At 35.2% G+C, this 26,729-nt stretch overlaps 3 protein-coding genes and 1 long non-coding RNA gene across 9 annotated transcripts; 2 read left to right on the forward strand and 2 right to left on the reverse strand.

The window, feature by feature from the left end:
• Nucleotides 1–162: 162 nt before the first annotated feature.
• LOC105113569 (CMP-sialic acid transporter 2-like) lies at nt 163–8,668 on the reverse strand. 4 transcript variants are annotated; one of them, XM_011009904.1, is made up of 15 exons: nt 8,476–8,668; nt 8,223–8,386; nt 8,024–8,140; nt 7,058–7,114; nt 5,952–6,029; nt 5,679–5,723; nt 5,183–5,242; nt 4,909–5,031; nt 3,826–3,903; nt 3,455–3,524; nt 3,039–3,146; nt 2,139–2,272; nt 1,857–1,936; nt 897–945; nt 163–800 (listed from the first exon to the last, which is right to left on the reverse strand). In XM_011009904.1, the coding sequence occupies exons 2-15, from the start codon at nt 8,382–8,384 to the stop codon at nt 750–752; spliced, it is 1,212 nt and encodes a 403-aa protein (XP_011008206.1). In that variant the 5' UTR covers nt 8,385–8,386; nt 8,476–8,668; the 3' UTR covers nt 163–749. The 4 variants fall into 4 exon arrangements, with proteins under 4 accessions (XP_011008206.1, XP_011008286.1, XP_011008129.1 ...); XM_011009984.1 differs by having other exon boundaries at nt 8,223–8,392; XM_011009827.1 differs by lacking the exon at nt 8,476–8,668 and having other exon boundaries at nt 8,223–8,399.
• A 955-nt stretch (nt 8,669–9,623) lies between these two features.
• Nucleotides 9,624–13,619, reverse strand: LOC105113405 (phosphoglycolate phosphatase 1B, chloroplastic-like). 3 transcript variants are annotated; one of them, XM_011009714.1, is made up of 11 exons: nt 13,117–13,619; nt 12,933–13,000; nt 12,735–12,827; nt 12,581–12,652; nt 12,389–12,460; nt 12,109–12,168; nt 11,786–11,936; nt 10,943–11,042; nt 10,247–10,350; nt 10,025–10,161; nt 9,624–9,767 (listed from the first exon to the last, which is right to left on the reverse strand). In XM_011009714.1, the coding sequence occupies exons 1-10, from the start codon at nt 13,403–13,405 to the stop codon at nt 10,055–10,057; spliced, it is 1,116 nt and encodes a 371-aa protein (XP_011008016.1). In that variant the 5' UTR covers nt 13,406–13,619; the 3' UTR covers nt 9,624–9,767; nt 10,025–10,054. The 3 variants fall into 3 exon arrangements, 2 of the variants coding, with proteins under 2 accessions (XP_011008016.1, XP_011007944.1); XM_011009642.1 differs by having other exon boundaries at nt 9,640–9,788; XR_839966.1 differs by having other exon boundaries at nt 9,667–9,853; nt 9,995–10,161.
• Nucleotides 11,149–11,929, forward strand: LOC105113351 (uncharacterized). The gene is made up of 2 exons (XR_839958.1): nt 11,149–11,225; nt 11,786–11,929. It is a non-coding gene; the product is annotated as an uncharacterized LOC105113351 (long non-coding RNA).
• Nucleotides 13,620–14,388: 769 nt separating the features above from the next.
• On the forward strand, nt 14,389–19,324 carry LOC105113281 (INO80 complex subunit D-like). The gene is made up of 4 exons (XM_011009429.1): nt 14,389–14,698; nt 17,554–17,647; nt 17,730–17,958; nt 18,675–19,324. Exons 1-4 carry the CDS (start codon nt 14,580–14,582, stop codon nt 18,722–18,724), a joined length of 492 nt encoding a protein of 163 aa, XP_011007731.1. The 5' UTR covers nt 14,389–14,579; the 3' UTR covers nt 18,725–19,324.
• The last annotated feature ends 7,405 nt before the right edge of the window (nt 19,325–26,729 follow it).

A 26,729-nucleotide genomic window follows, 5' to 3' on the forward strand; every position in this document is an offset into this window, starting at 1 on the left:
ATTTACAGAAAATAACATTTACAGGAGGGGGGGGAGGGGTGTAAAAGTACAAAATTGGCCACAGCTCACAACGAAATTGTTCTTTTCCTGTCTGAGAAACTCGGTGATATCAGTGCCCCCGGCGCTTGAAAGATGGTTAGCGGACACTTTCTCAGTGAATGCTTAACGGGCAATGATGTAGGGAATCCTAATATGAAATAAATAATTTATTTTACACAGCATATATACTATTGTGTTGCAAAAGCCGGCAATATTCTCAGCTATATTTATACATACATACGAATGTACAGACCAAGAGCATCTCGCTACTAATTTGGGCCTTTTGTCACTGATTCTGTGCTTTCAGTTGTGATGTTGTGTTTCTCAGCTTTTGCCAATAATTTTCATGAGATCCTTCACATTCGGATGTTCTATTGTTCCATGTGTGACAGGCAAAACTTTAGACAGTGAATAAATAAGCTCAGGTAGAAAAGCCTAATAGAACGTCTTCATGAATATCTTCGATCAGTGCAAGGCACCATGCCTCTAAATATTTTTGCGCGCATGTCTAAGGTCCTAACTCTTGTAGTTGCCAACTAGACCACCAGAACAGACTCGGGGAATTTCATTCATAGGTAGATTATCTGTGCATCCATGCAATATCAGTTGTTGCGGGGGGGTCCTTGTCTTTGTGGGGAAAAAGCAAGTCTACTAGCTGCTATAGCTTAAGCATCAGAAAACAATAGTGTGGATCCTAGCCACTGAAAACTCTATATGGGAAGCAGAGGTGCCTTCTCATCATGTCCAACATGATGACTAGCCTGGATGGGAAATAGCAAAACAAGATGTTATAAATCATGTTTCATCTATAATCTCTGAAAGACCATTTGAACAGAATTGAAAATGAAGCTTCTTACATCATCATTGGCTCCAGCTGTCATATTTATGAAGGATGAATCCTTAGACCTGGCATATCAAATGGAATTTCAGGGAAAATATCAACTACAATATCAGGACGAGTCAAAAGTAGCTCAAAACCTTATTTTTTAAGGACATAAAAGAAAACTTCTCACATGGAAACGGGGTAACACAGATGATATGAACGCTAGTGCCATTCTCATTGAAAACATGAAAGGTGACCTACTGACAAAAGGTGTGGTGTGGGATCCACAAACAAGATTTCAAGAAAATGAATAAGAATTGGGTTGACTAAGGGAAAAGACATGGTTCGATGGTCATGGAAACTGATCGAAAACTTTCTTTAACCCAGGAAAGCCACAACACCTTTATGCCTTATAAATTGGGAATTGAGTTTCAAACATCCATGGTGCATGGTCTCAAGCATTTCCTTCATTGTTATTCAAACATTCCACGTGCTTGTGTGCAAACAGATGAGATAGTTTTGACTGAGTAGAACATGATAACCTGACCTGAAGGCAGGATGGGCTTTTTATAAAGTCAACTTCAACTTCAATGGAATCAAAATACTATGTTTATATATAGGCATCCTGTCTCCTCAACAGTATTCTGATCCTAGGGAGGCAAGGTCAGAGCTGGAAAGACATGAGATGGAGTGCCTTTACAAAAAATGCCACGTGTATGTAGGCCATCCTGGAATTCCACTCCATTCCAGAACAGAAGACCAAGGCCTGTCCATTTCTTGACTAGCTAAAGCAATAAATTAAACAAATAAATAAAACAGGAATGAAAATGGCTGCATTCATAAAAAGACTAGTGGTGCTGCCATCGTGTAGGAACAAAATTCTGTTTTTTAGAAAAAACATTAATACTCTGATTTCAGTTAAGTGCTATCCCTAATGATTATGGAACAATTCACGAATGGTAAATGAGCAAGTGCAAAAAGAGCAAGAACCAACCTCTGGCTGTTCTGACTATCAACCATTTCCAGACTATCATCCCGTGGTTCATCCTTAACCTTTGAATGTGGTGAAAAGAACTGAAAAGGATACGATACACAGCATTCCGTAAGCCAAGTTTCCAGACAAGTGGTGAAATGAACTGAAAAGGATATGATACACGGCATTCTGTAAGCCAAGTTTCTAGAAAAGTAAATAATCCTTATCCTTCTCCCTCGCCCCATCTTCTTACCATCCTTCCCTTCTCCAGTGAACAAAATAAATGCAAGGTCTAATATTTACCTGGTGCATGGAGATAAATACAATAGAGATTCCTAAGATAAAATTCATTGTCAGGGCATGACCAAAAAGTACAGCAGATGCTATTCCTGTAAAAATTGTTGCTACTGTTGACGAGTACTTTTTCAAAATTGTATCTGCATGAATCAGAGGAAATTTTGATTATAAAAAAAAAAAAAAGCATGCAGCATAAATAAGATTGATCTCATTAACACAAGCACTGGAGATAAATGATTCAAGTCTAGAAAGTACCCTCTTAGTCATGTTCATAAATTCTTCTGGTCTCTTGTTCCAATTTCCACTAATTGTGAACAAGATATGTTTAAATACAATGAGGGCCTATTCATGTATGGATACTCAAACGTCATCTTTGTGTTTGATTAGTGACAGAAACTGGCATAATTCCAGTATAAGCATTAAAATATGTGATTTTTCCAAGTGCTATCAATTGTCTAAATTCTGAGTAAATTCTTAGTTATTGATTCTTCACAATCTTCTAAATGTTAAGACTTAGTTGAATCGTTATTTACCTCCAAATATTTTTGTCAATCAAAACTTTTGACAACAGCACACTTGTTGATGTTTTAAATGGTTGTGTTTTGGAAAGAAAATTAAGTGTAAAGTGTGAGGCCTCATCCTTTAATCCTCAGAAAACAGCCACCTTAGATTTTAACAAGACAAAAGGAAAAGAACAGTATAATGCTGTTAGCTCTGTTCTTAAACCTATCCGAAGATTATCTAATTTCAATGAATCAACTAGATCCAGTAAGCTTTTCTCTTTTAGCAAACCGGTTCTCTGGTTGTTTGTTTACATCAATTCAACAGATGAAACATCATAGACATGCATAAAACAGATGAAAGACTTATGAATGAAGAATATCAAAGAACAGAATGGAAAATCACCTGCATATTTGAAAAAGAAAGATGATAAAATCCCTTGTGCTGCATTGTTACATATCAACAGCATGGTAGCTCTTGAATGCCCATGTAGTATATCCAAGCTGCTAGTACCTAAAATATAGAGATGGAAATTTAAGCAAAAAATTAAATTTACACAAACTTGTACAACCAAGAAGTAGCGTTTCTGATTCATTAATACTCATTGCTTGTGTTATAGTACTAACTTCCCAAATCCAACAATCAGGCAGCGCATACAAACCCACATAGAGGAAAGGCAAACATGTGAGATAAACAGAACCAAATAAATCTAGGTCATAATTGAAAGTTGGTTCTCCACCAAACAAAATAAACAGAACTTCATGCAAATGGAATACCTTGTTAGAACAAGCACTCATGAGCAACAAGCAGCAAATGCATACCTTTAAATATGGCAGTCACAAGAATGGCTAGGAAGTTGAATATGGCACCATATCCATACAGGAAAAGGTTCTGAAAACCATGGAACAGAGACTTTCTTGTAAGAGATGAATGAAATGGTCACTAAAGCTTTCAAAAAGAAAGAAAGAATAAACAGTCAGTTTCTATCATGGAAATTTTCTTTGTAGGAGCATCTGGTGGTGGAAGTAACCAAAAGGCCCTGCAAAGGACCCCCACAATTCACTCAGAGGTTTGGCTGAGATGAAGGAAGCAATCCATGAGGAGAAAACTGTATACTAAATTGAAGTTACAGGTCAATATAAAACACAGCCAAAAAGCAATAAACATCATATGATATAGCACTGGAAAACACCTGAAGGTAAATGCTAGTCTCAAATTGACTCTTCAAAGCATACTCATTGTAGACTGATGCGAATGATGGAACACTAACCTGCATTAATCCAAAAGTTAGCTCCAATGATATTAAATTTTCTAGAACAACTAGGTATGTTATTGTCAAAACCAATATTCTCGATGCCATAAAACCAAACTGCAATGGGAACTGGCTAAGCTGCTGGTGAAGGAAAAAGGTGAACAAAGAACATGCAAACTCACTGATTGACATCACTTGTGAAAATTTTTAGCTATGCCTCCAGCTTAAAAATGTAACACTCCAGTATGCCCAACATATTATTGCGGAAAGCAATGGCCTTTTGAAGGCAGTGCATGGAAATGTGTATTTGGGTAATTATCCTGCAGTTATTAGCTTTTATGGCCTTGTTGGGGCTATCATACTCATCAGCCAATGAAGGGTCAAGCCAATATGTTTCTAGGAACCAAGGCAAGAGAAGAGGGTCAATCCCCAGCTTCTGTAATTGAGCAAATTTTAAAAAGCTATTTTTGTGAAAGCCATATCATTTCTTGACATATTTTCAGTCCTGCTAAATAAATATACTTAATCCTATATTTTAAAGCACAGATTTCATACATGTTCACCAAGAAAAAGTTTATCCAGCACATGTGAGACTACATGATACATATATTTTTACAGCACCCTCAACAAAGTAGATTTCCTGCCACTGCCCTGTATATATGTGTGCAGGAGAGCATCTGGTGCATATTGTTTGTTATAACTCTATTTTGCTTCTGTTCTATTCAAATGAATTTCCTTCTCCTGTTAAAAATGAAAGAATGTATATCCGATGCAAATTTGCATCCAGGCAAATGCATGTTGTGCATCAATTGCATTGTGGCTAGACATTCCAGCAATTCCACAGATGAAAACAATTTTGACAACAGTTTTAATCCATCCAGAGAAATGTTGTCGCACATGGACATTTAGTAAAGGTGAAAACCATCAAGATAGAAGATAATTGCATGCTATTAAAAAGCCTAATAACTGCACAGGAACCAAATATATTCATATCAACACAGGATAAGTTTACAGGATACTTACAAAAATTAGTGTGTACAAGTATGCTCCTGTTGCAACTGAAAGACCCATTGCAGAGGAGCCCTCGGGCAGAGTTCGTAACTGATTCACACTAATTCCAATGAGCAATAGAGCAAGAGCTTCCCACTGCCAAAAAAACGATGAACGAAAATATCACAGGTTTGGGTAAAAAAAAACACATAACATTTCAGGCACGCACCCTTTTTGGGCATCCAACTATTCTTCCTCAAATTCAGAGTTAAATTTGATATGCATTGATGAGAAACAACATATTCACCTGAATGATTGAGAATCTCCGTTTCATGATCATCTTCAACAACACAGCAATCACCAAAACCTGACGAGTTTATAATCCACAATGGAAGATTTAACATCAAATAATGCTCAAGTAAAAAGCAACAAAAACAGACAAAATGAGAAGACCATTCTATCCTTCCATGAAAAGAAGGGACACAGTCAGCCTGACAATGACAGTTTTTTTTCCTACATCTTCAACTTTCAAATCCTATTTTACAGACATATTTATCAAATGAACTCACACTGAATAAGTCTAGACACTTATTCGAAGATTAAAGAGGTGCAGATTGAGTCTTAAACAACCAATCAGAAATTCTACGCTATATTGAGCAGGAAAATAATTTACCATAAACTCGAAAGATAGTTGAAAGCACATTATTCATTATGTATGTGCTTCAGTAAAGCATACACTATATATATTTTATAACAATATCATAACTTTGAATGTCCTTTATGCACGTCATGCAGTGAGCTACCTTCAGGTTGCCCAGCATCTTCACCGTCGCAGGATTAAAGTAAAGCTGCAAAACAATAAGTAGGGAAATTAGAAATGAGAACTGCCACAATAATATGATCCAAAAAAAAAAAAATAACAGCAACAAATTATAGCTTAAAATTTTTTTAATTCTACTGAAAGAAAAAAATGAAGCACTAGTATCTTCCGAGAGTCAAGAGGAAGTTAATCACAATATGTTATGTAAAGAATATTTTGCAGATTGGTTTGTTCAGTTCAACAAGAAAAAATATACCTGCATAATAAACTTTAAATAATTGCTAATTGCATATAGGAAAGCTGGAACAGCAAGAAGCACATTGTTTCGAGCAGCCTGCAGAAGAAAAGAAATACAGCCAACATCTTAAAGTTAGTAAAATCTAATCCTGCTCAAGCACTAAAGCACTCAGAAAGTCACAAATGGAAAATGTAAATATGAAAACTGTGCATGCAAAAGAGACAGGTGAACCAGTAAAAACTAGAGGGGCTTTAAGTACAAAAACAATAATGATTTAAGCAAAATTGCAAGACAATGACCAGACAAGAAAAAAGGTGAACGAGGATACAAATAGCAATAGAAGAGACTCAACAATCAATTATGAAAAATGGATCACTTAAGGGCGCAAGTACAAAGGCCAAAAAAAAAAAATAGTATTTGAACCACAGTAATGCATTCAGATTCACCATGTTGAAGAATCTTAAACTGTCCAAAAGATACAGAGAAATGCAACTAAAAGACACCCTCTGTGAACTCACAAAAGATCCAGAATTTTCTTTTAAAAAGAAAAAGAAACGCATACCCCCAGAACAGACAAGGTTTCCCATCAGAAAATGCAATATCATATTCAGTTTCGTCTCCCTGCCTTTAGCTCCATAGACAAAGATTTTTATAGCACAAGCAATGAAAGGTGACACTTTTCTTTTCCTTCAAAGCCATAGAAAAAAGGGTAAAATTAGTTTTACAAATCAGCAAAAACCATATGCCTTGACATCAGAACCAACCATACTGATCACAAAAAGCACAATTTTTTGGCCCTTCAGTAAGCCTAAAATACACTGTTTGCGAATGAATAAAAATCAAGAGAAGGGGCAACATGCAATGCACCACTTTTGAAACTGATTTGTGATCCAGAGCATCCATAAGCCACAAGAAATCTTTTCAATGATGAAAAAAATATGTAACAGATTTAACGAATTTCCAAAAGCTAATAACATGAATTATTTTATAAGTAATAGGAAAAAAATGGAAAAGTGTAGGTAATTCCATATAAAAAGGTAAACTACACAAGGAAAACCTGTAAATATCTCTCATGATATTCACCAACCAAAACTGCAATCCTGATAAATACCAAAGTATTTTACCTGGACAAAGGTAGAGAGAGAAACAAGAGATTTCTCCCCAACTTTTTTCCGTCGAGCCTGAGAAACAAAGATCAAGAAAAATAAAAATACAGTGAAGAGATATCAAACATTTACAACAAAAATAACATAAAACACAAATCTACAACCATGATTCACAAGAAAGTCTAGGACACATCCATTGACATGTTTCTCACGCCAATGCTGGTTCCAAGCTTTTGAATAAACGCTTTTCTAGCATTATTGTCAAGGTACCTTTTCCTATATCAGTCCCTTCCTCAATTACCGTTTTACCAAAAGAAAGCATTGCTAATGTGGCTCTTCCCGTTCCTCCAATGTGTCAGCTCTCTATCCTAGTTTCATGCACTAAAACTCTAATTGCAAAATGGAAACAATAACTTCCAAAGGATCCTGATTTTCTGTGGGATTCAGTTAATTATAGAAAACATATCATTCTAATGTATGATATCATATGGCGAAACAACATAGATCTGTCCATGCTTACAAAAGTCTGTACCCCATCGTATTTTTCTTATCCTTATAAGGTCCAGTGCCGCTTCAAGTTCCATTCTTTGTCTAGGGCTTATGTATGATACACAACTAAGCTCCATTCTAATGTATGATACACAACTCACGAGGGATTAATTGGATTGAAGTATGTAAGAGCAATTAAAAGGTAACAATTGAGCAAGATGTAAAATTATTATTCCTCCCCAGTCTAAGATATATCTGCAACAGTAATTTCATCACCTCTTCTTCTTCTTTTTTTCATTTGCACCGTTAGTCGTAAATCACCGCTGCTTCTATATTAGTACAAAAAAACTCTCTTTTCATTCCTTTTTCTCTTTTTCGATAGAGCCAGAACTTGTATGTCATTTAAGCCAAAACCCAACAAAGATAGCATTCAGTTGCATTGACAGAACAGAAGCAATTAATGAAAAGATTGATAATGAGCAGGTATATACCTACCTGGATCAAGAGCATAAAAATTGCAAAAAAAACTTTTGCAGTCTCGGTCAAGAAATTAACACTTGTGGGGCTAAACTCGAATTTCCCATCCTCCTTTGACATATACACCAATATTGGCTGCAGCATAACAGTAACAAAAATTAAGTAAAACTATTTTACCGGTATTTCACAAGAAAGAAAAGGAAAGAAAGAAAATCACCTGGAGACCGACTAAGATGCAATCGCCAACTACCAAAAGAAGATTAAGAAAGCGTGTTTTAGACGACACATCGCTTCTATGTCTATCGTATGCTCTGGCCACTGCTTTGCTGTTGTTATTATTTGCTGATATTTTCGAGTGGCATACGCTGCATTCTATCATGTCTGCTCCTTCCATCACCAAATATAATTAAAAAAATCACATTTCCACTCCAAAAAAAAAAGGCCGCTTTACAGCTTTTTTTGAAGCATACCTTGAGTGAATTGGATCTTGCAGAAGTGAATACGTCGGAGATCGCAGGAGTTCAGAGGGTGGGTGGGGGGGCGAAAAAGGGAGTGAAGGAGATATCTGTTTAATAATTTTGTTTTATATATAGACTATATAATATTAGTGAAAAGGAGAGCGATGAAATATAGTAGTCACTCGCTGCTTTCCGGTTCTTTCTCTCTCTTTAATTGTTTTATTTATTTTATAACTTTGTTTTCTGAACTTTATGGAAAAAAAAAATTAATTATTATTAATAGTTTTTATAAAAGTGGTGGAAATAGATGAGTTATATATTTTTTTTTAATAAGAATGGAATATTAGGAAACATCATATGCAGGGTGACTGCCCCCCTTGAAAATTTTTTTCCTATTGAATAATTGTAAATTTTATCTTTAAAATTAGTAAATTAACCCCTCTTAAAAGTTTAATATCATCAGTAAGCCACTGAGATATTAGCAATGTAATTATCTTATAGTCTCATAAAAGTAAGATCCATATATTCTCCTTAGGAAATTTTTTTTTTTTTTATTAATGCTTGATAACCTCTATTGTCCCTTTTGAAACAATTATTATATATTATTTGAATCATATATCCTCTCCGGTGAAAATAATTTGCATTAATGACGCTGGTATAATTGCCTCCTAATCCCATTATAATTGAAACTAAATTTATTACTCCAGTGTATTTTCATGAAATTGGTAATGGGGTGTTTGTATTTGGCATTAAAAATAAATTAAGGACTTGAGATAGTATTGGAGTTGATTTGGTAAGGACTTGAGATAGTATTGGAGTTGATTTAAAAAATAATTAAGAAAATGATATATGACCCTATATTGCGGCACGTAATCAAGAAATATCTCTGCAAGTTTTATAAAAAATGAAATTCTTAAAGCTTACCAAAAGCATAAGATTTTGTATGCACAGAAACACAGTTGTCCGTGATGGTGGTTTTTTCTAAAACTAATTAGTAATTACCATCCACAGAGATGGTGATGTGATGTGATGCATGATGTTACTCAATGAATGACATTATTTAGTTAAAAAGACGAAGAGAGGATGAGAAAAGGAGACTCTTTTCCAGAAGAGCATTTAACTGGCAGAAATTAGGAACAAAGGGACATGGCAACGATGAAAATAGGAACAATGGATGCACCACTAAACTGCAGAAGCAGACACAAAGGTGAAGACACTTGATGTTCAATGAAATAAAAAAGCTCCTCTGTCAGGTGGCAAATTTATGTAAAATGATAGGGCATAGCCTTCACTGTCTGCTCGCCCTACACGAACAAATTTAACATCTGTCAGCAAATATATCTGGTTACTACAGCTGCGGATTTTAGCAAAGTTCCATGTGGTAATGTTATCTCCCCGAGACACAAAACAGGAATGGGACTCGTTAGAAATGAGATTCAGCGAAGTTAAAAATTTCTATCTTGCTAATTCCTGTGAAATGCAACTTGTCATCTTCTAAATTTTTAAGGCAAAAATACAGGAATGTATATCTGCAATTATAATTGAAAAAATATGCACGGACCTAAATACAGTGCACAATGTCCACGCATGCTCAGACAGCTGAAGCTTTGAGGGAAAGAAAATCAGAAATTTTGTTGGTGTAGAAATCTGGTTTGATGGAGTTGCTTGGACTTTGAAGCATCGACAATGAGGTCACACCTTTTTGAAAGAAAAACCTCAATTAGAGCACATACAATATACATGCTGAAGTTAGGAGGGGAATTTCATATTAATTTATAGTTACCGGAGAGTACAAGAAGAGTTTTGCAACCACCGTTTTGTCCAAACAGAATATCAGTATCCAATCTGTCCCCAACCATGCATATTTGTGACTTGAGAATTCTGAATCTGTTGTTGATCAGATACATGAAAATAAAATGCAAAGGTGAGGAAAACTAGATCACAATAGAGCGTTTAGATGGAAGTTCAAACCCATTTTTTATTATCATGCAACTGATAAAGAAAAGCAACCACTACTTAATGGGATTATGTTGTGCTGAAGGTAATATTGTAGTCATGAGTCAAGACCATTGTATACTTGATTGTGAAAAAATATAACTTTTTTGCAATTTCCTATACTTGTGCAAGACCAACCTTAATGACAATACATCAGTAATTTGCCTTGTATTAAAGTTGCAAGGCCTGTTTCTTAGCATGCACATGAAGGCTCCCCAGTCCCCACTTATGCATGATCGGGTGGGTTTGCATTAGACCCTAGATTACAAACTTAAAGACCAACAAATACTTGCTTATCCATGAATAATATGAATGCAAATATATGGTGGTTGGTGGGCAAGGAATCAGATAATTTGACAAATAGATGTGGATAATGATTATGCATTGTTTGAGCTGTAAGCAAACCATGCATGACTTCTCCTGAATTTGCTCAATTCAAAGAAAGCGGAGAATAAAAGAAGGAACAAAGCATCGGAAGCCCTACTTGTTTGCTAAGTAATCCATCATAAAAGTTGAGGGCTTTCCCACAACCAGTGGCTCACGCAGAGTTGAACCAACAAAAGCACCGACCATAGAACCACCGACTGAAATTATATATTAAGCACAGATTATAATGTATTCTGGAAGAAATTGTGAGGAACAGAAATAAAAATATCACGATGATTGGTTTTATATGAACAAGTCAGTCTTACCCAAGAGAAGGATGCAAGGAATTCTCATAATGTAAATCTCCAAATAGATAAGTGCAATAATTGTTGCTTGGGCCAATGCATTGCATGTGTAGTTCAAACCATAATCCCAGAGCGGGAACAAGTATACTGGAAATCTAATCCCAACCATTTCTATTCTTTTAGCAGCTCATATTTTTACATTTCTTGCAATAAGGACGATATCACATAACACTTGCTTATTAACCACATTTAAGTACATTTGAACCTTCTAGCTAACAATACATAAGTACAGCCTTGGCCTATTTTTAAGTCCACGAACTCAAAGTCCTGGACTGGCATGTTATTATCACTTATTGATGCCAAAATCACATAGATGGAACTGGTTTGAATTTCATATTTTCAGAACTTGCAATTTAATGCTTGGAAGGATCGCAGACAACTCTAGTTTACTCATTTTACTGATATTCAGCTCTTCAAAAGGTCAAGGGTGTACAAGTCTTCTAACGCCACATTTCTCATTTGAAATCGGTATCAAGCTGAATATTGGAGATCATTGCATATCTTGTTTTCTATACATCATGCATCACAACCTACATAACCTGAATATGAGTAGAAATCAATGAAATGGAAAATAAATTTGTGACGAAGGGGAGAACCTGCCCATTCCTGAGCATCTGTAAGATGGGTGACTGCATCACGATTTGTAGCAATGAAGAGACATCCAGGATTTTCCCTTATACAGAGTGTTCCATACTGGACTTTGTAGTAGTTGAAATAGCGATCAAATCCAACAACAACTGCCCCAACCTAAGTAGCAATGAAGAAACATCTTTAGTATGCATAAATTTTGGGAAAAGCATGCTACCTTTTGCTCCTCAATTGCAACTATAAAACAAAGCACAACCTAAAGATGTCCTACTCAAGTTGCCTGTCAGGATATACCTTATTGAAAGGGAAAGAAAAAAGAATAGAAGTTTACATCTTTATCGTGCTCCATCAGAAACCCAGGCTTCAGCTCTATCTTTTTTCCACCATCTTCCTGTATAAGTGAACAATACAAAATAGAAATAACATGTTCATCACAAATGCTACTGCTAACTAACCAACAAGCTAGAAAATGGCATTAGCAGGAACAGAAATTATTGCAAGTAAAGGTCATTGCACGTTGCACAGTATTGAATAACTCGTGGAAATTTCTAGCTTCACTAAAAGCTGAAGATTTCAAAGCAAATATAATGCAAATTGGAACTCATACATACTGGCCCACCAAGATACTGAAATCCAGCAAGCTCGAGCTCCTTCAAGATGCCATCCTCACCAACCACATAAACCTAAAAGTCATGCACGGATATCAATTCATTATCAGCTACCACATCTCATAATCTCCACAACCATAACCACACAATTATAACAAAACCCCATTGCAAGAAATAGAAAAGGTTGTTACTTGCCTTTTTATCTTTTGGGAAATCAATTGACTTCAAATAGGTTGCAGCGGCAAAAGAAGATGCAAAAATCTCTTCCTAAAACAATTAAATAGATTCAAAACAGCTGTTAGTGAATCAAACCAAAAGAATGGAAAAGAAGGGGTTGTGACTAACCAACCTCACTGACATCAAGACCAAGGGACTCAAACTTTTTACCATATTGTTTCCTAGACTTTGTTGAGTTGTTTGTAACAAAAACTAGTCTCTTCCCCTGAAATCCAACAAAGGAAAACCCAAAATTTTACAAAAGAAAGTAAACACTGATAGCACAATAAAAGAAAAAAAAAGGGCACTATAACACAAATTAAATACAAACTCTTGAGCGGAGCATATCAAGAGTTTGAGGGACTCCATCAATCAATTTATCTCCTTTCCATAACACTCCTGCAAATCACTCACCCCTTCATTAATACATGAAAAAAAAGGTACTCTTTTTTCTCTTTTTTTAATTCTAAGAGATGAATTGACGAGAAACTTAAAAGCGAGCGAGAAACACAGACCGTCACAATCAAAGATGAAAGTCTCAACAGAACCAATGAGCTCATCTGCGTTTGTTAAAGGCTGAGCTGCTGCTGATGCTTTGGTCGTGAAATTCTCCATTCTTGTACTACACTTTCTATTCAAGTTCAAGTCTTTGTTCCATGTGGTCCAGTTAGTGAAGTAGTGGGAGAGTTTTTCCAGACCCAAGAATTTAGGGATTGTTGGGTTCACTTTGCACAGAAATCGGGACGGAGATGTTGAAAAGGTTGAAGAAACAGCAGACACTGAAACAACTGTCCTGCTTAGCATCTTTCTTACTTTATATTCTTTTATTTTCCCCTTTTGTTTTGGAAAAAAAAATTATTAAAATGTTTGTTTGTGGACGTTGTGGTTTGGGATGGTTGCCGGGGTCAGCAGCATGTGCTTCTGGGGTCAGGATGACCTGAGAGTTTGGGTGAATGGACTTTGTTCATCATCTAATTTGCGGCGAAAGGTGTCTCTCCTATTGTTTTTTTTTTTTTAAATGAGAGTTTTATTCAACTTTTCAAACTTGGATCTGTTCGGGGCTGCGGGCTTTTCATCAAATTTTATTTTTTTTCAAATTAATTTTTTTAAAGTATATTTAGATCCACTGGCTACATTCGATTCTCAGAGAATGTGGAATGGAATTCACATAACAATCATTTTTGAAAATGGGTTTACTGATAATAAATTCCTGATACAATATTTCTGGCTTAAAGTGCAGCACTTCAATCTGTGAGAACCTGCGACCAGCAATGCAAACAATAGTATTAAACAAGGAAGGGAGAAGGGATTTCTTATTCCATCCCCAATCGCAAGCAAAGCAAACTTGCACCAGATAACACCATGAACGCACAGGACATGGCCTCCCCATATAAATGAAACGGCATCCTAATTTAAAGACGCAAATGCATCTCCCAGAGCAATGCCATGAGCAAGAACATTATTGGTCATTGCTTTAACAGTTAGATCATAAAAATTCATGGAAAAATGAAAAGGTAACCGACACCAGCACACTACTAGTCGTCTGAAGTGCAGACCCAAAACCCCCTCAAATCCAACTCGCTCGCTCTCTCCAACTCTCCCATGGCCAACCCTCCTTCACCACCCCCGCCACAACCTGCCGATCCCGTAACAATCGACGGCGCAGCCGAAGACTCGGCTCTCTCATCCTCCACATATCTGACTCACCTAGAACTCGTAACTCGGCGATCTCGCCGCTCCAAACAACTCGCTCAGATCTACAGAATCCATTACTAGACCTTAATGGAAGAGCTCAAAGTCAAACACAGAGTATTACTGGAAGTATGGGAAAAGCCCATTTAAAGAAGATGAGAAAAATAAGAAAAGAAAGAGAGATTTTAACAATGATAAAGAGACTTTTGAATTGAATGCGAAATTAGGGGTCAGAGATGGGGGCGGTGAAGCAGAGGAGGAGGAGAGAGGGGAGGAAGGGTTAAGGATGTGCTTGGCTGCTGGGTGTAAAGCGAAAGCAATGGCTTTAACGAGGTTTTGTAATGCACATCTTTTGTTAGATTCTAGACAAAAGCTTTATAAAGGTTGTACCTTTGATATTAAAAGGTATATTTTTTTTTTATTTATTTATTTATGTGGGTGTCCGGGTTAGCTTGTGGGGTGATAAGCGTACACGTTAGGGCTCGAATCCAGGTGTTTTGAAAGAAGACAAGTCTTTTTTACTGCTAGTCCAAACACTGAAATACAAGGTATGTCTTTTTTTGTTTGCATTGGTTAGCTTGCGGGGGTGATAGACGTACACGTTAGGACTCGAATCCAGGTGTTTTGAAAAAAGACAAGCCCTTTCTACTGCTAGGCCAAACACTGGAATACAAGGTATGTCTTTTTTTGTTTGCATTGTGGATTGTTGTTGTGTAATGATTTGTTGCATTTGGGTTAATTTAAGTTGTTTACTAGATTGTGTATTAAGATTTTCCGGAAAGATTGTGGAAATGTGTACTGGTTGACAATGTGTTAGTTTGAAAAGGATTGTGGCTTTAGAGAATAAGATATGAAGTTTGGGTTCAAGGGTTTGATCGGTTTCAATTTCCTTTTTCTTTGGATGATTTTTGATATTGGATGCTTGTTTTTTTCAACCCCTGTACATATGTTGTTTGCTTCATATTATGTTTTGAGCCTTATGCTTCGTTACTTGGAATGTTAAGGATAAGAAAAGAATGCAAACTTTGTGGAGAAATAAGAATGACAAGATAACTTTAGAGAATCGAGAATGACAAGAAAAATAGTTCTATGATTGCGTGTTTATGTTATCTTGGAATGTTTTGAATAGCCTGCATTTTTTGCATCGCTATCCATTTTGTTCGTCTGTGTTACCTTTGTTCAATGAAGAACGCAGGAAGCGGGGAGAAAGAACTTTTTTTTATTTGATTTCTGATCCAATGGCTTTTGTAATTTTCCTTGTTTCTCAGTGTTTTAGAGGAATTTAAGTGAGACCAAACCAATTGGTGTCTTGCTCATCTTCTCTAGGGTTTATGGTGGATATTTGAAATAAAATTAAGCCGAAAATTAAAGCTACCAGTTGCTTGTTCATCTTGTACAATTTGATGATCTTCCATACTAGATTGCAATAGTGCCTTGCATTCTGTTGTTTCCAAGTGGTGTTGATCATTTACTCTCTCAGCAAACTTGTGCACCTTTTCATTGATCGCCCTGTATAGTGCAATATCTGTTCATGAGGATGCTTTATTAAAAGGAGGTCACTCGCAACATAGTGCAATAAGGTAATGTCTGGAATGCTGGATAATGATGGATATTTATATAAGATAATGCTTGGAATGTTGTGCAATGATGGACTGGTTAGGATAAATTTTTTGTGCAGTTGTTTAGTGCATATTTGTGTATCTAAGATTATTCTAGAAGAGAAATGTTTGTCTCACTAAAAAGACAGGACAAATACAAGAATTAATCTAATTAATTTGGGTCAATATAAATATATATAGTTTTAAAATGTTAATAGGAAGTTGACCTTTGACAAATAATTATTAACATAGATTATGTTGTTCATTGACCCGGGTCAACGCAAGAATAAAATAATTATTATTATAATCTTAAAACTCAATAGAGATTACTTAGAAGTCAATTCAGAGCCAGGTGTGGGTCACAGATCATCGGTTTAAACCAATTTTTATTTAAAAAACCTAATCAAACTTAATCAAAATTGATTTATTTGAGTTAGTTTCGGTTTTTTTTCAAAAAATTTTAATTTAGTTATTTTTTTAATAAAAACTAAATCAAATTAAAAATAACCGGAAAGCATGTGTTTTGCTTTTGTGCGGGGCAAGTTAATTAGTTTGAAGTATTGTAATATCTATAAGTTCGGGTTGACTATGGTTAATTTTATGATAAAAATAATTATTATTATTATAGTTTAAAACCCGACTCGGGGCTAGGCTATCAATCAAGCTTGGGTCATAAGTCAGGTTGACCATTGACTCAGATTAACATAAAAATAAAAATGGTTATTATCATAGTTAAAAAACTTAACTATGCGGTAAGAATAAAAATAGCTGCAAGTGAGGTTCTGGCCTAGCGGTGAGAGGGGCTTGTCCCTTTCCTTCGTACCTGGGTTCGAATCTCATCATGCACGCCTGTCACTCCCGCGGTGCCTTACATGCTCACTGGGCTTCCAGGATGTTCAGTGGGCTGTGGGCTTGTCCCCTTCCTCCGCACCTGGGTTCGAACCTCACCATGCACGTCTGTCACCCCCGCGGTGCCTTACCTGCTCACTGGGCTTGCAGGATGTTCAGTGGGCCGTGGGGATTAATCGTGGTACGCGTAAGCTGGCCCGGACACCCCACGTAAATCAAAAAAAAAAAAGAATAAAAATAGCTACTATTATAATTTTAAAAGTTGATTTAAAAGTTGACTTGGGGTAAGGCTCGATTCATAGGCTGGGAGGGTCAACTCAAGTTAATTTAAAATTAAAAAAAAATAAAATCAAAACAACCTTATAGATTTTTTATCCATATTTTGTTTCAAGTTGATCGGGTTGAAGTTTGACTTGAGTGTTTTCATTAGGTCAAATCTTATCAGTCCTTCCTCTCTTTTTTTTTTAAAACCTTGGACTGGTCCAGACCTTGTTTTGGTCGAGTCCTGTCCTATGAGTTTTTTTTTTTCTCATTAGTATTGAGCTCTTGATTGAATACAGGATCCTTTTGTGATCTCCTGCTGGCACAACAGTTTAGACTTTATTTCATGAGCATTGGAATCTCTATAAGCCAGTGAAAACCACAATTTCTGCTTTTGCTGTCATTTAAGTTCATATACCATGTAAGTGAGCATGAACGTATGATGTTGTCATTACCTGTGGCGTACTGCTAATTTTTCTTCACTGCGAATAGTGTTTTTTCTATAGCATGCTTGACTATTTTATTGTCCTTGCTGTACTCCTGGATGTTCAGTGCACAAGGAAGGCCTGTCCTTTGCCAGAAACCAGTTCTGTTATCAACTGTCCCCTCCCTCTGCTCAATGCATTTTCAAAAGGCTGAAAGACAGGTAACAAGAGCCTTGAAAAAGGAAGGTCTCAGTTTCTCTTCACCAAGTAAGCTTGCTCCTAAATTGCATGTGATAGTGACAGAGTTTGTCCGCCAAATCCAAACCAAAAGAAGAGCTGCACTTAAGGAAAATGTATCTGAAGATCACATTAAGGAGTATAAAATTTTCCATGGCTCTTGATTTCTATCCAGAATCTCGATGTGTATGCTTTAAAGTTATTGATGAGAGAAAATCTGGTGATATCACTAACTGGGAGGAGCTTGGATCACTGGACATATGCCTTGGAACAGAATTCCTCGTGCATACTAAAGGTACGCATTTATACTAGAGTTCTTTGCAGTTCTATAAATATTCCTGTTTAATTTGTATTTTTTGCAATACCAAAATCAATATGTCGGTTCAAGAATCATAGATCTCCTACATATCACACCTGTTTGAGGAAAATGATTTGTCACTTTTCTGTCCTTTTAGTGAGCAAGTGTGCTTTGAGTGATGGCTCTAGCAGCTGGATAATTGAGTTTTGTGTGATCATAGATATTCTTGTGGAATTTGGTCCTGGAAGCTTAAAAATTGTCTCAAGCTTCGTGTCGCTATACTTGTAAGCCCCTCTGAAACCTGGAACCGTGCGCACCATTTCTCATTATCAAACAGCCTTTCACCTTATGAAAGGGTTATGATTTAATGTACTATTTGGTAACCTCCACTCGTTTACTTGGCATTTTCCAAAAGCACGTGCCCCAGCGGACACATTACTTTCTAGTGCTAGTGTGTTTGTAATCATACACTTCGAGCCGGCTTTAGTAAATCTTCGGAACTAGACAGGAAATAGGTAGTTGCTACACGTCAATCGAATTTACTTGAATAAAACCGAGTTGTTGTTTGTTCAGGATCCCTAAGACGTATTTAATCGCAAGGTTTAGTTTCTATTTCAATTAACAGTTTAAATTTGCCTTCTTGGAGTCCTTTAAGCTCATCTGCAAAGGGCATTTTCTACAATATTTTTGGTTAAAATGCATTTTCTTTTCAGGTTCATTTGCATCACTTTGTGTGAACCAACGATTGGTCGATGGACAGTGATAATGAATTGTTTGTTGACCAAATATCAGTTGACATCAATTGACTTCCAGTTGAAATGGCTGCATGGATTTTGAGTTTCAAACAAAGCTGCCTTTGCAAACACTGAGCGACATAGGCAGATCAAGTGATAGACAAGGTGGTCACCTTGTTGTCTTCCAGTTTTCAACATGCTGCTGCCTGTCATTTGCTTGCAAAAACTTGTGGACAGTTGAGACCCATTTAATAATCAGAACAAGTCCTCAAAATATGAAGCTGTGAATGGATTTTCTCATAGACAAATGATTCTTGGTTTCTTTTCTTGACATTTTATCATTTCTGTTTGCAGGTGTTGGATGTACATAATACATATTCTTCTGCGATGATAAATTCTATTTGATGCGTCAAAATTTAGGTTTAGCAATCTTTGCAATTCAAGAAATGCTGGTGATGTGATTGGAGATGTCATTAGTATATCTGATTGAGATTTGAAGAAGTTTTGAGGAGCAACAAATTTGTATTTCCTCTGATGGAGTTGTTGATGTTGCATCATTCACATCAATAATATGATCCATAGATTTGTATGAATTGTTGAAATAAAATTCGTTGTTCATTTATGTTCTCTACTCAATTACCTGATGATATGACAAGCATAAAATTCTCTGTAGGGGAGATTCAGGGGCAGAGACGACAAACAAAGCCTACGAACACTTGTTAGATAGAAAACGTGATCATTTGCAAATCTCAACAGTTGTTGAAATCATTTTATTTATTGTGAATATGATGATGGCTTAAGTAGTATAATGAACACAATCAAGAATGGTTCACAGCGTGCATGCACGAAAACTTACTTGAATAGTGTGCTAGAGAATTCATGTAAAAACATAATCTTGAATTTGCATACAGACTATTTTTGTATCAATTTTACTACAATAAATTGATTTTTCAACAAGCAATTTTGTTAATAGTCACTTAGCATAAAATTTTAATCTTTCTACAAGATAATGTCATTTCTAAGCCAAAAAAAGAGTATGATTTGGATGGAAATATGGATTAAGATCCTTAACTGAGAATCTCTGAAAGCTTAGACTTAAAATTGATACAAAGATTTATTTAATGGTAAATTTGAAGCTACCTATATAGTTATTTACGTAACCTTTTCATCTTCAGAATATCCCGAGAAAGCCTAAACCTCAAGCAGTAAGACAATTGATGGCATAGTTTCAGGAAGTTTATTCAGAGAAATTGCTGTGATTAACTAACAAAATATCACCATCTCTTTCATCGTAATATAACTTTTTCTTTCAATGCTCTTGATATCTATCTGTCTACGATTGGAAGTAACAAAATATTCGTGGCAACTACTCATTGCCCCCTGCTTTAGTTGCTTTTGATCACTAAAATGGAAAATCCTTTCATCACTCGTAGAAGAAGAAGAAGAAGACATTTAAGTATTAGAACTAGGAGCTGTAGGTTGGCCACGTTAATGCTATAGAAACCCAACTGGCATGTCTATTTTGAGGAAATTGATTGGTTAACTGTTTGAATCAAAGCCGCATTTCTAGCTGCTAAGCATTGATGAAAAGTATACTTTAAGCTAGCGTGTCTCTGTCTCTGTCTCTGTCTCGGATAATATGCTAGATTTTTATTAAACCCATTCTTATCGATAAAAATGACTCAAGACTTGATCGATTCATTCCTAATCCAAACTAAGGTGTTAAATATAAGATAATTTCGAGTGTATCTGATTTAACCTGATTTGAACACCAACAACTTCCTCGTATATATTTAATAGCCGGTAATACCCCATTGGTTGATCATGGGGAGCGATCCCTGTTCAATATCAGCAGTACTTCACACCACCCCTGTATGCTGTGTATACATGGCACAAAGTTTAACAAAAACCAAACCAAATTGGTAATGGAAAACCAATGCCAAGAAACCCCTCCTCTCCTCCAAGACCTCAAGGTCACGATCCAGAATTCTTCTTTGGTTTTTGCAAACCAAGAAACTGAAAGAAAATCCATCTTCTTGTCAAAGTATAAGAACAGTAAAGGATATCTAGTTTGGTGATCATGATCGGTATACAGTAAGCAGGGCTTTGAAGATTAATGTTGCCTTGCCTTCCTCATTATGGCCATCAGAGTTACGACAATATAAAAGAAAGTGTATTAGAGACGCACTGATGGTCATTTTCACGACTTCTTCCGTTTGATTAGGGTCTAATTTCAATTATCTCAGGTTAGGTTTCGATTTCTCTGTTAAGAATTCGGAAAAATGTATGGATTCATTAGGGATTCCTCTTGATTCTATGCATAGGAGGAGGGCGTCCGGAAGAGAGAGAGCTTAGACAAAGAAGAGAGTCTGAAGATTAGGAATCTTTGTATAAAAAGTTGAGCTCTCTGAACTGAAGTGTAATTAAAGGCATAATTCTACGGGTTGGGGATATATGTTTTTTTTCTAGCAATGAAATAAAAAGCTGTTGCATGGATCCCAAGTGTGAAAATATTTATTTGAAATTTGCTTATAGCACCTGGAACTGTGCTTCTGCTACTGGAAGCCCAATAAAATGATGCCAGTGCATATTCGATATGAGAGTAGTAGCAGTCATGTGCAGATTTCAGGGACGCACAAATAATGGTCCTACGTTAAAATAACGTCCTGCCCTGTCATTTCTATTTTATGTTCTCTGTTAAAAAATCCCAAACTTTAAAAGATTTTGCTGTTAAGCTATTGGTAACATTGGTTAACAACCATTGCTCTAGGTTGTTTTGAAGTTAATTAGCACGCTTAAATGGATAGTTTTGTATTTTAATCTTTTCAATCTTTAGGCACAATAAGATCCCTTTTTGTACCTTTTTTAAGATAATTGGAAAGATTGCTATGCTCAAGTTGCGTGTCTTGTCTTTTTTAATGAAATTGTAGGCGAAAAAAGAAGCGGCAGATGCAGACTGGTGTTGATGCTGTCTCTAATGATGATAATCTTGGTACTGTTTACTTTGTCCACTGAGCTATTAATGTGATTATTTTTTTTAAAGAGAATTGGTCGAGTATTGTCCCCTGCCCCATCCCTCCCTGCCCCTGTTGTATGCAAGTGTGTCCTTTCGTTGATGTTTGGCAGAGTGCAATAAAAAAAGTTCCCTTCAAATATAATGAAAAAAATAACAGAGATTTTGTGCTCTTGAAACACAGCGCTGCCCAGCAATGTCATGTGACGAGATTGTTGTTATAAACTGTTATTAAGAAAATTCATACCGTAATAATATGTTAGATATAATAAATAAATATCTATCAAGAAAAAAGTTTGAGTTTTATAGAAAAAAGCAGGCTTAATAGAGCCTTCTAAATTAAAATTTATATTTTGATTATCAGTATAACGAATTCCTCACATATTATGTAAGGGGAAAATTTATTATGTGTGGTCTCGCACCATGTAATGAGGGAACCACCACATTAATTATCAAAAGACAGCATAGCTATCTCTTGGAATTAAAAACATAATGCTCATTGTAGAAGGTTATATAACATATTTAAAATGGATACTCACATATCCTCAAAGGTAATTCTAGTTTTAGCTTATATTTTGGTAAGAATAAACATGTGTTGGATGGATACATAGATGCAAATATAGCTGGTGATGCTGATTCTAGAAAGTTCACCTCGGGATACTTGATGAAGTTTACAAAGGGAGCAGTCTCATGGCAATCAAGGTTGTAAAAATATATTGCATTATCCACTACATAGACTGAACATATTGCTTTTATTGAAGGGGGCAAAGAGTTGTTATAAATGAAAAAATTCTTACATGAACTTGGCCTAGTTCAAGAGAATTTTATATCGCACTATGATAGTTAAAGTGCAATCTATCTTAGTAAACATTCTACTTTTCACTTTCGATCAAAGCACATTGAAATTAGATATCAATATATTTGAGATGCCATGGAGATGAAATTATTTATTGTTGAAAAGATCCATACCGATAACAACGTGTCAGACATAATGACCAAATATCTATCGAGAAAGAAGTTTGAGTTTTATAGAAGAAAAGCAGGCTTGGTAGAGCCTCCTAAATTGAAGCTTACATGTTGATCGCCAGTATGGTGAATTCTTCACATGGTACGTGAGGGGAAAATTTGTTGTGTATGGTCCCATGTCCTATGATGATGGGCCACCACATTAATTGTCTAAAGACAACATAGAATTAAAAATGTAATGTTCACTTTAGAAGGTTATATAATAGATTTGAAAAGGAGAAAATAGAAGAGAGGAGGAAAAAAAAAGAAAGAAAGGAAGAAGGAGCAGCAGAGTAGTCTATCTGTTTTCTTTTATTTCCAAGTCGTTCACTGTTGGATCGAGTTGAGATTTTGACAATAGTTTCTAGACACGTTACTCTTTATTCTAAATGATTGGATCAAAAATTGATAGTGTGGAAGCTAGCTGTTTTGATAGAAAACGGGACTGTCGGTGTTGTGAGTTTTTCTCCAATACTTTTTTTAAATCTTGTTGTATTCCTGGAATAAGTTATTCTTGATGATATATATGTTATAGTCTTTAGTTGAATTTAAGAAAAAACAGTTATGAACCTATTAGTTATTGATAGTGGAAGTTTTTAGGTGGACTACGGTCCTGTGATTTTTCTCGTATCGGATTTTCTATGTAAAAAATCTTGATGTTGATTTGTATAATTAATTATTTTATATTTATTGATTATTTAAACCTAATTTTAATTATATAAAAAAAATAAAACTTATAAATTATAAATTAATTCAGATGGGTTGATGTCTAGTTATTTATTCCTGATCTTCCTAATATAAACTTTGTGGTACGTTATTTTAGTCCTCTTTCTATACTGTCCCTTCATCATTTGATAACATGGAACGCACGATAACTTTCGTGTTCCAGAATTGAGCAATACATTTGTAATGATGAACTGTAAATGATTGTGGACAAGGAATGTTTTTTTCTGAAAAGAAAGTAGCAAGTCCCAGAGCAGATAAATCTTGATTTGGGTTTTCCCGTCTAGGTTCCATAGAGGCAATCATGTCACTTTTTGAGCTATATTGGGCCAATCAGCTTGGGAACATTACAATGTCTTAACAATTTCATTACACGAATCAGTTAAACGCCTCATTCTTGCTGTATAATTTTTTTCTTTAAATGGCTTAAGCAACTGATCAAGTAGCTGTGCTCTGATGTTAAAATAAGCATAGACAAGTTTTTCAAGCTGAACTGAAGCACATGATTTTTTTTTTTTATTAATTGGAGATGTCTGAACTAATTTATGCACAACTCAATTAATCTTTGGATTTACTGAATATCTTACAAACTCACTAGAAAAATAAAATACAACAGGGATGATAGACATACAGAGGCTTGAACATACATAAATAAAAAAACTCTCCCAGAATCGCTGAGGTATAAACCTCGGTGACAGGGACTGGCTGCTATTCAAGATATTAGCAGCTTGCTTTTTCCCATTTCTAAAATTGTCTTGCAGGTATGTGCGAAACTACCAGGAAAAGGAGAAGGTGGCACAGAGGTATAGAGGTCAGGCGCATAGTCAAGGGGATGTCTGCTTTTTCTCGAAGGCTTCATAATTTTTTATTCTTCTGGGTGTATTTCACCAGCTGCCTGGCAGTTTTCAAAACTTGCAAGCTTCATCTGTACTGAGTGATTTAATCTTTCAGGCTAAAGAATGGGAAGCCTTTCTCGTGTTGCGTCAATCCAATTTTATTTCATCTGGGAAAAGCCTGATGATGAGCAAGAAACATCCAGTTTCTGCTAAAGGGTGCGTTGAGCTCATAACTCATTAAATTGTGGGGAAAGCCCGTCTCTTGTGTGTCCTCATGGGAATAGGCACCGGTCTCGGGGAGCAAGAGACTCATAGACGGTGGCTTGGTTAAGGGAACCCACCCCACCATAGCCGTAGTGAACTCGTTAGTTTACCCGCAACTATCGAAATGATGGGTCTCAGTTCGAGAAGAAGAGCTGACAGAGCAAAGCCGCGTGGAGTCAAAATTGCCCTTGTGCTGTTGGTGATGTTACTTGTTTTTCCCCTGTTGTGACCCAGTTGTAAAATCAAAATGCAGGTGTGTTTTTTTTTTATACGCACCGTTTTATTTATGTTTTACTAACGGGAAGTCTAGTGACGAGGACCGCGTAAGAGGAGTTACTGGGGTAAAAAACAGAGGACACGACAAGCTTGCCAGGCTCTGTTTTTAAGAAGGGTCTTGGCCCCTCTATTTTTCTAACTTTTATAATCTCGTTTTAAAATAAAATATCTTAAAATATCAAAGGAAGCATTTAGTAAAGATTTTAAGAATATCTTAAAATATCAAAGGAAGCATTTAAAGATTTTAAAATTCAGCTGCTTATTTTTTTACAGTGAAAGGTAATTTTATAAAACCATGTCAAAAGTAAATTACTTTTCACTTCAGTAATTTATGAAGAAGTGATGTTTATTGAAATGAAAAGTTGCTTATTTTATTTTAAAATAAAAAATATTTTAAAATTGTAAAAATACATCTAGTATAGTTTGCCTTAATGCTGGCGTTGTCCTTGCATTTCTACTGTCCTGTACACAGATAGGTTTAATTTGAGATGAAAAGTTGCGTTGTTCCATCTATTGAGAAGTCATAATTATGATTCGTAAGTGTCTAATTTGAAAAAGTATTATTATTTTATTTTCTTATCATAAATATTGAGAGATTCTTGTTAAAAGATATTATGTAAAGTTTTGATTTTTTTTTTCATTTATTATTTTACATGTTTGTGTGTTTTATTATTATTTTAGTAGTAAGTTATGTGAAAAGAATTCAATATTTTTAGATTGAATTTTCTAGATGAAAATATAAAATTGTTAATTATTTTATCGCGTTTAAAATAATATATATATATATATATATAAAATTATTCTTATATGGCTAGACTAGATAATATAAATTATTAAAAAAATATCTTTTCCGTTATATGCATCACCGTGAAGCTTACATTTGAAACTTTTCATCCTTCTAGTTCGTAAGATTTTAGCCAACGGTTGTTCGCTATTTATGAACAGTATCACGCGTTTTAATCAGCAATATATATATATGTATATATATGTATGTATGTATATATATCCCGTTCTTTTCTTCATCGCCCTGTTTATATTGTGGAAATCCATGGACACGTTAATTTAGGATAGGAGTGGACCGTACTCATGACCAATAGAAAAAACAAACCAAGTTGAAATTGAATTATTACTTTTTTTTTTTTGTTTTTGAATGAAATTTCTATTTTCCTAATCAAGCCAAATTAAAAATTCGGCTATTCGGTTTTCTGTACGGTTATAAAAAATCTTTATTCAATTCTCAATGCAGAACGAATTTACAGGGATTTAGTTGTAACTATGACTAAGTATAGGGACTAGACTATAGATATTTATAAAATATAGATATTACAATACTTCAAACTAATTAACTTGCCCCGCACAAAAGCAAAACACATGCTTTCCGGTTATTTTTAATTTGATTTAGTTTTTATTAAAAAAATAAATAAATTAAAATTTTTTGAAAAAAATCCGAAACTAACTCAAATAAATCAATTTTGATTAAGTTTGATTAGGTTTTTTAAATAAAAATTGGTTTAAACCGATTTGACTTGATTTTGGCTTAATTTTTTCTATTTGACTTGGTTTTTTTTCAGACTTTTTTCATTTGGGTTTGGTTCGGGTTTTTTATAAAACCGAACCAGCTGATTTTTTAATTTTAATTGATTTTTTTCAGTTTGATTTTTTAATTATTTGTTTTTGTTTTTTTAGTTTAATCAGTTTTTTGGGTTTTTTTCTCACCCCTGCTGCCTCCTCCCTTTTAACAAATTTTCAGGGATTTAGTTGGAACTATGACTAAGTATAGGGACTAGACTATAGATATTTATAAAATATAGATATTACAATACTTCAAACTAATTAACTTGCCCCGCACAAAAGCAAAACACATGCTTTCCGGTTATTTTTAATTTGATTTAGTTTTTATTAAAAAAATAAATAAAT

This window comes from Populus euphratica, unplaced genomic scaffold, assembly GCF_000495115.2.
Source record: "Populus euphratica unplaced genomic scaffold, PopEup_1.0 scaffold1.1, whole genome shotgun sequence".
Classification (NCBI taxonomy): Eukaryota; Viridiplantae; Streptophyta; class Magnoliopsida; order Malpighiales; family Salicaceae; genus Populus; species Populus euphratica.

Excerpts from the sequence above, each read along its gene's own strand:
- LOC105113569 (XM_011009827.1), bottom strand. The coding sequence starts at position 8,399 with ATGGAAGGAGCAGACATGATAGAATGCAGCGTATGCCACTCGAAAATA. Across the intron at positions 5,243-5,678 it reads AGATGCTGGGCAACCTGAAG|GTTTTGGTGATTGCTGTGTT; the intron begins GTAGCTCACTGC and ends TAAACTCGTCAG. Across the intron at positions 801-896 it reads CAGCTGGAGCCAATGATGAT|GCTAGTCATCATGTTGGACA; the intron begins GTAAGAAGCTTC and ends TTTCCCATCCAG.
- LOC105113405 (XM_011009714.1), bottom strand. The coding sequence starts at position 13,405 with ATGCTAAGCAGGACAGTTGTTTCAGTGTCTGCTGTTTCTTCAACCTTT. Across the intron at positions 12,169-12,388 it reads TTCAGTATCTTGGTGGGCCA|GAAGATGGTGGAAAAAAGAT; the intron begins GTATGTATGAGT and ends TCACTTATACAG. Across the intron at positions 10,351-10,942 it reads ATGGATTACTTAGCAAACAA|ATTCAGAATTCTCAAGTCAC; the intron begins GTAGGGCTTCCG and ends GATCAACAACAG.
- LOC105113281 (XM_011009429.1), top strand. The coding sequence starts at position 14,580 with ATGTGCTTGGCTGCTGGGTGTAAAGCGAAAGCAATGGCTTTAACGAGG. Across the intron at positions 14,699-17,553 it reads TGTACCTTTGATATTAAAAG|TGCACAAGGAAGGCCTGTCC; the intron begins GTATATTTTTTT and ends CTGGATGTTCAG. Across the intron at positions 17,959-18,674 it reads ATTCCTCGTGCATACTAAAG|GTTCATTTGCATCACTTTGT; the intron begins GTACGCATTTAT and ends TTTTCTTTTCAG.